Source organism: Pelodiscus sinensis, chromosome 14, assembly GCF_049634645.1.
Source record: "Pelodiscus sinensis isolate JC-2024 chromosome 14, ASM4963464v1, whole genome shotgun sequence".
Classification (NCBI taxonomy): domain Eukaryota; kingdom Metazoa; phylum Chordata; order Testudines; family Trionychidae; genus Pelodiscus; species Pelodiscus sinensis.
In genome coordinates, this window is record NC_134724.1 from 31,519,424 (window position 1) to 31,534,212 (window position 14,789).

Here is a 14,789-nt window from a genome sequence, read left to right on the forward strand (position 1 = left end):
GACTAACTGAAGTGTAGGAGCATAAGCTTTCGTGGGCAAAGACCCACTTCGTCAGATGCATGTAGTGGAAATTTCCAGAGGCAGGAATAAATATGCAGGCCAGGATCAGGCTGGAGATGACCAGGTGGATCCAATCAAGGAGGATGAGGCCCACTTCTAGCAGCTGATCTGGAGGTGTGAATTCCAAGAGAGCAGAAGCTGCTTTTGTAGTTAGCAAGCCATTCACAGTCTTTGTTTAATCCAGAGTTGATTGTGTCAAACTTAAAGATGAACTGTAGCTCAGCAGTTTCTCTTTGAAGTCTGGTCCTGAAGTTTTTTTGCTGCAGGATGGCTACTTTTAGATCTGCAATTGTGTGTCCAGGAAGATTGAAGTGTTCCCCTACAGGTTTTTGTATGTTGCCATTCCTAATATCAGATTTGTGTCCATTGATTCTTTTACGTAGGGACTGTCCTGTTTGGCCGATGTATATAGCAGTGGGGCATTGTTGGCACATGATGGCATATATTACGTTGGTGGATGTGCAGGAGAATGTACCAGTGACAGTATGGCTGATCTGGTTAGGTCCTGTGATGGTGTTGCTGGTGTATATATGTGGGCAGAGTTGGCACCGAGGTTTGTTGCAAGGATTGGTTCCCGAGTTCGAGTTATTATCGATAATAACTCGAACTCAGGAACCAATCCTTGCAACAAACCTCGGATAATAACTCGAACTCAGATCCTTGCAACAAACCTCGGTGCCAACTCTGCCCACATATATACACCAGCAACACCATCACAGGACCTAACCAGATCAGCCATACTGTCACTGGTACATTCTCCTGCACATGCACCAACGTAATATATGCCATCATGTGCCAACAATGCCCCACTGCTATATACATCGGCCAAACAGGACAGTCCCTACGTAAAAGAATCAATGGACACAAATCTGATATTAGGAATGGCAACATACAAAAACCTGTAGGGGAACACTTCAATCTTCCTGGACACACAATTGCAGATCTAAAAGTAGCCATCCTGCAGCAAAAAAACTTCAGGACCAGACTTCAAAGAGAAACTGCTGAGCTACAGTTCATCTTTAAGTTTGACACAATCAACTCTGGATTAAACAAAGACTGTGAATGGCTTGCTAACTACAAAAGCAGCTTCTGCTCTCTTGGAATTCACACCTCCAGATCAGCTGCTAGAAGTGGGCCTCATCCTCCTTGATTGGATCCACCTGGTCATCTCCAGCCTGATCCTGGCCTGCATATTTATTCCTGCCTCTGGAAATTTCCACTACATGCATCTGACGAAGTGGGTCTTTGCCCACGAAAGCTTATGCTCCTACACTTCAGTTAGTCTATAAGGTGCCACAGGACTCCTCGTCGCTTTTGCAGATTCAGACTAACACGGCTACCCCTCTGATACTTCACTAAACACTAGTTTCTGTATTAAGTCCCTTGTTGAATTTCAGATCTCAAGCCAATATGTTAACATCCCATAACTCACTCTTATGTGACTTTCAGTCCACCATCTCGGAATTCCCCATTTTTGTTGTTCTTTATATCCCTAGTCTGTCCTCCCTTCTGGACTCATCTGACTCTCACCTGCTGCATTGCTGCCTTGGCTACCTCTCACCAGCCTTGAAATCTCATGACAATATTGGCTCCCATAACATTGAAATTTCTGGATTAAAATTTGGAGATCATGCAGACTTTCCCTTTATCTTTGCCCTTATTGTCTAGCTCACTAAATGACTCTACTACTACTTCCTTGAATCCATTGTCTATCTTCCATCTTCAGCTGCTTTCTCAGTCCCATCTTCTCATCTGACATGCTTCTTCATTTATGAGGAGAGAGTTGTATTTTGTTACCTTCATTTATTTCTAACCTCTTGCTAGTCACTGATCTTTATCTCTCACCTATTCTCCCCCAACTCCTACTCCTCTGACAACCAGCCTCTCATTTTGAATGATAAAATTCACCTTTATGCACAAAGTGTGGAATGGGTCAAAATGAGCTTTGGTAAACCACATCATATTAAAAACGAAAGCTTTGAATCTAATGTATTGCCTCCCCCTTCTGCTTCATCTTTCAGTGTAAACAGTCTGCCTACAATCACTGTGACAAATTCCTTGCCTCAGACAGCTGAATCTACTTTAATCTACCTCAGCCTCTCCAATTAATGGAAATTTATTTCTCTTTCTGGCTGTCATAGGGGGACCTATATTTTGTCCTCTTTGATTTCTCATGTGTCTCTGATTCTGTGCCTTTCCTTGATTTTCATTACTTTTCTTTCCTGGTTCTCACTTCTCCAGCCGCTTTTTCAGTATCATCTTTGGTGGCATCTCCTTCTCTGGAAGAGAGATCCAAGGATAGAACCCTGAGAGACTCTACTTATGTGAGCCTGAGAGATTCTCAAATGTGCTTCACAACTATGTGTCATCTAGCAGTCTTAGACAACAAAGCTATCCAAGCAGAGATGTCTAAGACTCCCCAGGGCCACAGCTGAGCATATATTTCCTTCCAGCTGCTTTGTTACAGTTAATCCCACCATTCTCTGTGTCAGCAAGGGCTATTACCTGGAATTTTCAAGTCCCTTTTCCAGCCAAATACATAAACATCCAGGCTGTGCTATCCTGTTGCTGTTTTCCCCTACACTCACACACTCTGCCTTTTGGTTCCCGTAGCCAAATTGCTTAGACAAGCTAACTGGATCCTGCTTTAGCTGTTGTAATTTTTTGTCAAATATTTTTTATTCATTTTGTTTGGTTGTCTAATTGTTGCCCACCACAACTTGAATCACTTTTGGTCTTACCTTGCAGAGCCTCAACCTAAATCTGACTTGTCTCCTTTTAGTTTTTCTCCCCCTCCTCCTCTGCTTTACCACTAATGTCTTAATACCACTTTCTTCTCTGTGCCCTCTTCCAGGCTTCTTTATGCTTAGTGACTGACTTAAACCTGTTTACCATTCCCCAGCTCCCATGCTTTCAAGCCTTCCCAAATGCAGTCTCTCAGGAGCCGAGGAAAAATAATTAAATTGGAAAGTGAATCAAATCAAGACGTTTACATGCCTTATTGAGTAATTAAGTGACTTATTGTCAACTTTATTCACACCATTCATTCCCTTTTACACAGTCATGTGCTTCTCTGAGTAAAGAGTATCTATAAACTAAGTTGTTTGAGGTACCTACCCAGTTCTTGAGTACTCAGTCTCCCAAGGTCAATTAAAACTTCCTCTTGTGCTGAATATGAAGCAGTATCTGGACTGAGTTTTTACTGACACCGTTGGTATACCAACTTGTATAAGTAGGACCCTGCCAAATGCACGGTCCATTTGGTCAAGTTCACAATCATAAGATTTTAAAATAGTAGATTTCATTATTTTAGCATTTTAAATCTGAAATTTCATGATGTGGTAACTGTAAGCATTCTGACCAAAAAGGAGTTGGGGGGAGGAGTTGTAAAGTTAGGGTTAGGGGAGATTGCAATATTACTACTTTCCTGTGCTGATACTGCTAATGGCAGCAATGTTTTCAGAGCTGGGCAGCTGGAGAGTGGTGGCAGCAATCAGTGTGTAGTGTAAGGTAAAAGCACACAAAAGAGCAGATTTCAGGGTCTGTGATGCATTTTTTCATGGCCCTGCATTGGGAGGGCCCTATGTATATGTAGTGGGCTCTGAGAATATTCCTTTTATATTTATATATATATATATATATATATATATAAAGATAACAGCATGGCTTCTAAACTCCAGTTGAGCAGCAGATGGTTGTTATGTGGTGGTATAACTTATACTAATAAAGTAATGACTAAATTGGAAGATCAGCAAGACTATAGTTATAGAGTCTCTCTGTCTTTCCCCAGTTACACACAAGGAAAAAGAAACTTGACTCTGGGATGGACTTGTAAATCACTAGGTCTTCATAAAAGGAAGTAGTTTTACACCAAGAAGCTCCAGGCAAATCTGAGATAATCTGCTACAAGTTACAGAAGAATTGATTCAACTTGATGTTCCATATAATATATGACAGTGTACTAAAAATTCAGACTAAGCCATATAGTCAATACCTTATAATAATCGTTGCACAATTAATAATTACTATTGAAATAAACAGTTTTTAGTTTACTCATTACTTAAGGTCACCATAATATCCATGTGGACCCTGAATGTTCTGAAAACGTATATGACTTTCTGAGGCCATTTCAGTCATCTATTTCATTTTAGTAGTTTACCACAGTTACCACTGTCTTTAAACTGATATCCTTGTATCATATCCTTTTTAAGCTCCCACTTAGATTGAATATCGCCATAACTACACTAATAATGGCATGGCAGCATTTTAACTTGACTTTTGCACAGAAATGTATCGCCACCACTTTTCCTAGTAACAGAGTAAATAAGAGTGAGCATGCGCCACCTTTCTGTTTGAGCCTTCCTGTATATGTAATGAAATGTAAATTTCTTTTCTTCCATACCAGAGTGTGATGTTAAGCCCAAAAAAACCCACAAAAACAATACAATTCATAAAACCTATTTTAAGGCTATCAGATTATTTTAAAAAATTATTTGCACTGTCAAGCAATAGTGAAATACCATTTATTTAAATATTTTTGGATGTGTTCTTCATTTTCAAATATATAGATTTTAGTTAGAACACAGTATACAAAGTATGTAGTCCTCACTTTATATTTATTTTTTATTACAAATATTTGGACTGTAAAAACAAAATAGTATTTTTCAGTTCACTTAATACAAATAAAATCATAGAATACTAGAACTGGAAGGGACCTCGAGAGGTCATCAAGTCCAGTCCCCTGCCCTCACATCAGGACCAAACACTAGATCATCCCTGTTTAGTATATCTGGCATGTATATACCTTGTAATGCCAGTTACAAAAGTGCCTGTTCTCACTTTCAAGTGACATTTTAAATAAGAAAAACTTAAAAAACAACAAATAGTCTGGTAGCACTTTAAAGACTAACAAAACATGTAGATGGTATCATGAGCTTTCGTGGGCACAGCCCACTTCTTCAGATGACTGGAGTGTTGGAAGTCCAGAACCAAGAATAAATAAGGGAAAGAGGGAGCAGAGTGGTGGGAGTGGAGAGAAAGAGGACATTGGGTAGATAAGTTTCAAAGGAATAGCCGAGCCAGTCTGTAACAGGAAAAACTTAAACAACAGATAGTCTGTTAGCACCTCAAAGACTAAATATTTAAGAGGCTGATAAAGAACCATTAGTTTGCACTAGGAAAGGAAGAGTACTAACACCAGATTCTACACAGATTTCCCCCCCCCCTAATTTTTTTTCCTCCCTTTCCCTCCCCTCCCTTCCCTTATTTATCCTTGGTTCTTGACTTCCAACACTCCAGTCATCGGAAGAAGTGGGCTGTGCACACGAAAGCTCATGATACCATCTACATGTTTTGTTAGTCTTTAAAGTGCTACCAGACTATTTGTTGTTTAAGTTTTTCTGGTAAATAAGAAGCAGGCTGAATTATTTTCTGTTTTTTAAAGGAAGTTCCTTTTAGTGATTGGTTGAACAAGAAGTAGAACTGAGTGGACTTGTAGGCTTTTAAGTTTTACTTTTTTTGTGTGCAGTGGGTGCAGTTGTGTAACAAATTTCTACAATTGCACTTTTCACAATTAAGAGATTGCACCACAATGCTTAAATGAGGTGAATTGGAAAATACTATTTATTTATCATTTTCTAATATAAAGTGAACACTGTACATTTTGAATTCTGTGTTGTAAATGAAGTCAGTATATTTGAAATGGAAAAAATATTCCAAAAACATTAATTGGCGTTTTATTGTTTAACAATATGATTCAAGCTGTGAATAATCACAATTTTTTAGCTAATTGCATGAGTTAACTGTGATTTATTAACAGTGCTGCTAATTTGTATTGCAGAATGGAACAACTGAAGAAGTAACATCAGAGGAGGAGGAGGAGGAAGATATGGGTGAAGTATGTGAATGTTATATTGTAAAACTGAGATTTGTGTTCAAGATCCTTACCTTGAATGATAATGTAAACAAAATGCAGATGTTCCTAACAAAAAATGGTGCCACAGTATGAATGTTAACCAAAACGTTAGAAGCTTTATCTGCAGTTTTCACATAACCCTTCATCCACAAAAATATAGTTTCTCAAAGTATTTTGCTGAGAATGAGGCAGTTGGATGTACATGGTGTAACGGCGCGTTGGGGGTCCCCCGTCTCCTGCACCCCGAAATGGAACAAACAGACTGCACCAGCGGGTGGAATAGAGGAAGTTTATTGCCTCTCCAGGATACAGCACAGCACAGATGTAGTCTGGTCACAGAGCTGGGCTAGGATGCCTCAGGCCCCCTTGAGATGGGGGAGACTGGGCCCCTAAACTCCAGCCCCTTTCCCTAGGCTGTCTCCTCCATGCTCCCAGCCAGCAACTAACTAACCCTCTTCCAGTCCTGCCCCCCAGCCAGGGCAGCATTCCACCTTCCTTTGTTCCTCTCCATGGGGGGTGTCTGGCCATACTGGTTTGCATAGTGACTCATCCTGTTTTGCTGGGTCGTGGTACCCACGGCAGCCAGTGGGGGTTACCCCAGAGCCAGCAGCATAGAAACCAGCCAGGTACCCCCACTACGTCACACATGGATGTCTGTTTGTTGTTTACTCCAACAATATATGAAAAGCTTGTGCCATATTAGCAAACTTGCATTGTAAAGCCTTATTTCAACTAGTCTACAAACTTGACATCGTTTGTTTAAAAAGTTTTGGAAGCTGAGGCTTGGTATTCAGAGCAAATTTATTCACTAATTCTTATAAATCAGCTGAACCTTTTTAATAAAACCTTACCTCCAAATACATTGGAGAAATGGAGCAAAGTGTGAAACAGCAGAGACTAAACTTTAAGTGGGTAATATGATTGTATAGCAACATGATACTTATTTTAATAAGCTCCTTTTTATATGCAAATTCCACTTAAAATTAGTTTAATAACTTGCTAGAATGACTTAAAGAGGAAAAAAATGCCTGTTTTTAAACTAGTATAGAAGTTTTATTATAAAAGAATTGCTCAGGCTTAAAATACTTTCATAAAAAGGATATTAAAGACAACAAAGGAAATTAGTTTTGGAATAGAGAACTAATACAACTTTTTCAAAAATATATATATGTACCTTGTAAAATGGAATTACTTTAAAGGAGTCCGCTGTGGTCAGCTACTATATAGTGCAGACTAAGCAGGGTTGGCAAATTTCTAGAAGTCTTAGAACTTGCTTTCAACCAATCCCCTATTTCTGTATAAATGAAACTGGACAAAAGGGCTATCTTCAGGGAAGCGTTACATTGCGTCTAGACAATGAAGACAAATGAATGTTGAACACAATCCATTTGAAATCTAGTCCAATTTTTAAAACCATATAATTTGGGGATTATACCAGAAGCTCTGCTTATGATTATTTCCTTTTTAAAATGCTCCTCTCATCTGAAAGAATCTCACAAATGGGAAATGCATACAAAGGTCTATCAAATGCACTAAGGAAACAAAGACCCTTCTCAAACTTTTCTTAATTTTGAGATCATCTCTTACTACAGGTTGGACTTCTCTGGTCTGGCACCCTCAGGACCTGACTGGTCCTGAATAAGGGGATTTACCAGACCAAAGGTCCCTGCCCTCATGATCCATGCTGTCCTTGGACTAGGTCTCTAGCCCAGCCCCGCTGCTGCTCCAGCTGCGCTGGGGCTCTCTGACTGCCACTGGTCCCACTGCTGGAGTGCCATAACCAGAGCTCCCTGGCTCCTGTTAGGCTGGAGCACCACAGCCAACTGCTTTGCGGCTGAGGCCAGAGTGCCCTGACTGCAGTGGGGCTGGAGCTCCCTGGCCACTGGGGCCAGAACGGGGGTGGGGCTGGCACACCCTGGCTGCTGCTCTAGTTGCTGCCAGGGCCAGAGCTCTGCAACTAGGGTCAGGGCCAGAGTTCCCTGACTGCTGCTGAGCCTGAAGCTCCCTGGCAATGGCAGGAGCTCCATGGCTGCTGGCAGGCTGGAGCTCCTTGTCCACTGAGGCCATAACTCCCTGTCATGCTGCTTACCCCTCATGCTGACACAGTGCTTCCAGCTGATTTCACTGGCCCCTCCTACCATGCTTTACCCCTCTACCAAACCTCCCTGTTCCTGGGCTCTGTGGTCCAGAAACATCTGTAGGCCTGCTGGACCATGGATGTTGCTGGACAAGTGTCCCCATTTAGGAAGGTACACCTGTACTTTAGGGGTTCCCAGTACTTGATGTATTTTTCCAGTCTGTACTCTTGGGTACTAATGCTTCATTTCATACTGAAGGATTCCATAATATGTTACATCCTGTATACTTGCAGCATTACTGAAATTCAGACTTTTAGCAAGGAGGTTGTCATCTGGGGGGAACAAATGAAGCAAAACTGTGTCAGGAAGGGGAAACTTGGATAAAGACTCTATAGGAAATCCTGCTTTTTAGTAACTTATGAACTCTTATCTATCTAGGTATTTGCACCGCTCTCCTAATCATAGTACTTCAGCAACTTACAAAATAATTATTTTAGCCTCACAACAGTTTGTGAGGCAGTGAAGTAGTATCCCCAGTTTTTAAAGGCACAGAGATTGAAGTTTGAACCCAGATCTGTGTTATAGTCTAGTGTCTTCAACCATGCCACACGTTTCCTTTTGTTTCTTTCATGCCCATGTAGTGCACCTGATCCCTCTGGCCTTCTTCAGATGAAAGCATCACATAGTAAACCACATACAATTTGTTTTTTCTCTTTTGTGTTTGGCAAGCATCAAATGTGGGTTAGCAGAAGTTGTGTAACTTCTGAGTTTCTACTGTGGAATGGAAAGTTGCATTTAAGATTCTGTAAGGCATACTCCGGGAGTGGTTCATTACCAGCTTCTCTGGTCAAGTTTCCTCTCCTCCCTTCAGAAGTTTTCTAGACCGCTGTTTTTCCACCTGTGTCATTGAACTGGTAAACTGCAACCTCCCTGTCATGTTCACCCACTGCTTTACGAAAACGAATATACATAACTCAAAGATGCTTTAGGCAAAATGAATCATATGACTTGAAAAATCAGTTATAATCTACTGAATGTGTATATTCTATTTCTGTGCATGTATCATTCTTGTATGTGAAGTTAGAGATATGAAGTATAAATCTGTTTATAATTCTAATTGTGCTAAATAGCGATACTCTTGAAACATAATGGTTTGGTACTTAAACCAACCATCTGGTGAATGGCTTTATTTTTCCTGTATGCCCAAACTGTGTTTGGTCCTACAAAGACATGTGACCATGCCATCTGGTGCTGGAATCCATCTTGAATCTGGTATTTTTCCATGGGGTTGAGGAGTGTTAACAAAGGATTCCATCCCTAGTGAAAGTCTATTTAAGAAATGGAAAGCAGGCTTTTGTTTTCAGCTGGCTTTTGAAACTGCCTTCCCACCTAAGGATACAGAAGTACAGTTAGACCCAAGCCAGAGAAAGATCAACTCTGGCTTATGAAGAATTGCATCTGAGATAAGGACTAGGGTGGGAATTACAATCTGTAAAGATCTTTCTCGGTGTATTAGAATTAGCTGGTATGCTTTGTTTATGTAGCAACTTACTTTGATCTGTCTGTTTTTCATTTGCAATCTCATTTTTTATACTTTTGTTTATTTTCACGAACAATGTAAATAATTGTTACCTGGATGGGGGAGCAGCCACAGTACATATCTCTCATTGATAAAGAGGGTGAACTTATGCACTTTCTCTGTAAAACTTTTATATAGAGTAAGGCAGTTTAATTTGGGATTTTAGTTCCTTTTGAGAGTTGTGTTCCTGGAAACTGTCAAGGCCCTAGAGCTGAGCTGTTCTCAATGTCTTTGTGCTACACTGCTGAGGGGATGCTATTCCAACTCTGTGCCTTAGCCAGGGAAGACCAGAGTTTCTGGCCCAGCAGGATAGGTGGCAGGGTATACAAAGGGCAAATAGGTGGACTCTGTGGCACGATTAGCATGCTAGGTGACAACCCAAAGAGGACTCCTGTGATTGAACCTGTCAAACCCCTCTTCCTGGAAAGTTGCCTGTTTGCCACCAGAGTTTGCCAGCAGAAGCGTAGATGAGTCTGGAGCGTGTGTACAATCACACAGCCTCCCTAAATTACAAGAGAATGTCTTATTAATGGTGATAGCGAAGTCTAGGCAAAATAAAAGTAGCATTAAAAGATGACTAATTTGGTACTCTTCACAATACACTGTCTATGCTTTCAAGGCCCAGCATGGAGAACAATCTTTTGAGCTAACTGGAATTTACAGTTCATATGTTTCAGTGAATTTTCCTCCATCTTGTAGGACATTGAAGACCTAGATCACTATGACATGAAGGAGGAAGAACCTATTGATGGAAAGAAATCTGAGGATGAAGGCATTGAAAAAGAGAACCTTGCAATTTTAGAAAAAATCAGAAAGAATCAAAGACAAGACCACCTAAATGTAAGCGTACCTAGGTATTGGACTTAATACACTTAAATGTAGCACCGGGTTCAGCTGCAGTGTATATAGCACATAAAAATTGCTACTGTAAATATAAACATTGTTGCTGACTTCTACCATATATAGGGAAGAGAAGCCTCAAGCCATGAAATTTAAGAGGAGATGCTAAACTCTATTAAGCTGGTTTGGACTTTTAAAACTTCAAAGTGAACTGATCACTACCCTAATGTCTTCTCAAAATCTTTCATTCTGAAGGTTTGGTTGTGGTGTGTGGTTTTTGTTTTTTTGTTTTGGTGTGGAAACCTTCATTCCAGAAAGGCACAATGACAACTTCAAAGTGTTTCTTGATATCCCTCTTTCATCTGAGCTGGAAAATGACAGTTTAAATGTAATTGGTTTTGTCAAAGCAGATTAAAGAAATTCTGGTGTTTCAAATGAAAAATTACTTTCACATTGGTGAGAGTGGAAAAAATATGCAACTCTTATACCAAATCCATTTTTCACACTTCAAAACATTTCTTCTCTGTCTTGCCAGAGATATCTAGCTAGCTGGTTTTCCTTCTCTCTAATCTGTCTTCTGCTTGCCTTCTTTGATAAGAGAACTGTTTTTTCTCTTCAGGATCAACAGAAAGCAAATAGTGAGTGAGAGCTATTGCTCATAACTCTTCAGAATAATTAAAAGAGATACAAATAGTTAAGTACAGTAATCTGTTTATACCAGACAGTACTTGCAGTTTTACACTTTTTAAAGTATTCTTTAGACATTTGTGTACTTTTATTTAAATATTAAAAAAATCTTTGTGTCATATTACCTTCTCCTCTTTGTCATTAAATATATCAAAGAAACTTGACTACAGGCAAAATCTATTTGATAAGTACAGAAAGCGGATTATGGATTGCAGCACATTTCTTCCTTCGGAGAGCAGAAATCTCTCTGTGCAATTGAGGTACTCCAGTGTTGTAGGTATCACTTTTGGGAGGCAGAACTGGGGGCAGTTATGATCTACAGCAGCGATTGGCAACCGAGAATAGTGAGTGGGCCATGTGAGTGACCCTTCTTCATCTCAGTGAGCCACTTGATTACCAGTGGTGGGCAACCTGTGGCCCATTGAGGATCCACCTGCGGGACTGCTCACTCCCTGTCTGACCTCCTCCCCCATGCACCTCTTGTGCACTAGGGTACTGGAGCCGCACATTTCCTACCTTTCCTCCTCCCTCTCAGTACTTTTGGAGCACCACTAATCACAAATCCCTCCAAGAACTTGATCAGTTGTGAACTGCTGATTCCAGGCATTCCAATTCTGGGAGGAAAAAGGAGGAGTGTGAATGGAGTACAAATCAACAGATTTACAGTGCTCCTAAATTGCTGGAAAGGAGGGAGAGGATTAGGAAGTACAGGGCTCTGGTGCTCCAGTGTGCAAGAGGCACGTGGAAGGGGAGGGCAAAAGGGGCCCACAGAATGCAAGTGAAGTCCTAGTGGCCCCAGGTTGCCCACCGCTGATCTACAGTATCATCCTTTGAAAAACCAGCAGAAATATCCCTGGAGGGGAAACAGTAAAACCATCACATATTCTTGTAGTACCTGTCTTCTCAGAGGCTTGAGAACCTTATATAGCAAACCACACTATTTGCCAAATGATCTTCCATTTCCACAGGTTAATTGTGGGAGGGAAATAGACTGTTAATGAAATAGACAATTTTTTATGGGGAGTTTCTTTTCTTACTAAAAATTTGCATGCCATCTCTAATTCAAGATTTTTTTTTTATTCTAAATTGAGGCAATTCAAATAAAACTGCTTTTGAAACCTTCTATTCCTAAAACCTTCTAAAGAAATGGAAATGAGATTACAGACCATGGCCTGCTGGTTATAAAACAAAATACAGTTATTACAGTACAGTATCTTATTTAATGCTTTTCTGAGTGGGATTTTTGAGGACCACCTACATACTCTAGCTGTGTTGCCCATAAATCTTTATCATAACTGTCCCAATCATAAAGAATTTGATTTGCCATTGGTATTTCAGTAGACTCTCAATAGCTGGGACTCAGACACATGCAGATCTATTTAAAGCTTTTCTTGCAATTATTAGGCTGACACACCTATGAAGTGTAGGGCCTGGCTACTTTAGATAGCATCTTTCTGTTCAGTACCATCACAATTTAAAGTAAGTGGAGGCACTGTAACCAGATAGCACGCTGCTTTTCAAAATAGCATGATTCAGATTTTGTTCTTCCATTTGGTGAACTTTTGTCTTTCACCCCTCCCCCTCTCTCGGAGTTGAAATAAACATTGCAGATTTTGTTTCACAACAGCAGCTTCAACTTCCATAATAGCTCTTTCTCATGCCAACACACTCTTATTTATGCATTAGCATCAACAAGGTCATCTGAGCACAGGGAATGTTGTATTCAACTGCTGCTAAGGAGCCACAGTATTTTTGTGTCACCGGAAATAGTAGCTCCTGTTAAGGTTAAAGGCCTTAAAGGATTTTGTTCCTTTGGATTCGAAATCTAAAAGCTATAGATTCATCAGTGAGCCAAAAGAGATCTTGCATTAATTAATCTCAAAGTTACATCAGTGTTCACTGCTGCCTACTAGACAACAGAAGGTGGAGCCATAACATTAAAATGGTGGGCAATCTGCCCTATTTACTAAGAAAAAGTGAATTTTGACTCTTAACTTCTTGGTGTTAGGGTTTCTTTTCTTAAAGCAGGAGATGGAAAATACTCTCAGTGCAATGAGGCACAAAGGTAAATCCCAAATTCCTGCCTTGTTTTTACAGTTACTGTTCACTTCATTTTCTTCAGAGGAAGCTAAAACAATAAAGTGCATACAGAATTAGAAAAAGGAATCACATTTTAATACCCATCTATCAAACCTTCAGATTAGAAATAATGTAATGTTAGAAGGAGGAGGCAGATGATAACTATATAACTATAGGTTGGATCTCCCTGGTCCAACACCCGCTGGACCTGATTGGATCCAGATGAGGGATTTTGCTAGACCAAAGGAGGTCATTTCTGGTCCTCCTGCTCTGGGCCCCGCTGCCTGTCCTGTTGTCCCACCAGGCTTCCGAGTGAGGTTGCACACTGGGTTTCCCAGCTACTGGTTGCCCTCCCCCCATTCCCCAGTAACATGGCAGCTTCCCAGATCCTGGACCCCCAGGCAGCCCAGCTGGGTTGCGTGCCAGGTTCCTGTCCCACCCCTGCATTGTACTGGGTTCCAGACCTGCCCACCTTCTGCCTTGTGCCGGAACACTGATCCTGGAACATCTGAAGTCCTGCCAGACCAGAGTCCTGGTTTTTAGAAGTATAACCTACAGTTTAAACTTAAAAAACAACAAATAGTCTAGTAGCACTTTAACAAGCTAACAAAACATGTAGATGGTGGTATGAGCTTTTGTGGGCAAAACCCACTTCTTCAGTTGCATGAAAGTTCATGATATATTCTATATGTTTTGTTAGTTTAAAGGTGCTACTAGACTATTCGTTGTTTAAGTTTAAACTGTAGGTTGTACTTCTATAAGTACTTTCAGAATAAGATCTAAAGCAGTGGGTCTGCCCCACAAAAGCTCATTACCTAATAAACCATCTTGTTAGTCTTTAAAGTGCTACATGACTGCTTTTTTTGTTTTACCATGATCAGGCTAACACGGCTACCTCTCTGTTACTTTTAAGTTATTCCAGTTGTTAATTACCTTCATGATTAAAAAAAAAAAAAAAGAAAAACAACCCACACCTTATTTCCAATCAGAATTTGCCTAACCTGAATGTCTAGGCATTGGCTCATGTTATAATTCTGTCTGCTAGAATGGAGAACACATTATTAAATATCTGTTCCTCACTCAGATCTTAATAAATGATTATCAGTTCACCTATTAAGCTATAGATTGAGATTTTTGAGTCTTTCACTATGAGGCAGGTTTTCTAATCCTTCAATCTTTCTCATGGCTCTTCTCTGAAACCTCGTGAATTCTGAACGCCAGAACTGTAGACAGTATTCCAGCAGCAGTCACATCAGTGCCAAATAGAGAGGTTAAATAACCTCTCCACTTGTTCTAGAATTTTCCTGTTCATGCATTCATTCAATTGCATTAGTTCTTTTGATCATAGCATCCTGTTGGGAGCTTCTGTTCAGTTGTTTATCAGCATGACCTCAGACTTTTTCAGAGTCTCTGCTTTCCAAGATAATCCCTTATTGTGTAAATATGTCCTACATACTTTGTCCCTACATGTGTTTACATACACATTAAATCATATGAAAATACATATTGGTTATATGCCCAGCATACCAAGTGATCCACATTGCTCTGTATC

General features: G+C 40.3%; 1 protein-coding gene across 6 annotated transcripts in view; it reads left to right on the forward strand.

The window, feature by feature from the left end:
* UBE2Q2 (ubiquitin conjugating enzyme E2 Q2) overlaps positions 1-14,789 on the forward strand; it is a 120,538-nt gene that overhangs the window by 43,454 nt on the left and 62,295 nt on the right. For all 6 annotated transcript variants that reach the window (XM_075897351.1, XM_075897352.1, XM_075897355.1 and 3 more), the window contains 2 exons: positions 5,900-5,956; positions 10,331-10,471. In XM_075897351.1, the coding sequence (XP_075753466.1) occupies positions 5,900-5,956; positions 10,331-10,471 (198 nt within the window). The remainder of the gene's footprint in view (positions 1-5,899; positions 5,957-10,330; positions 10,472-14,789) is intronic.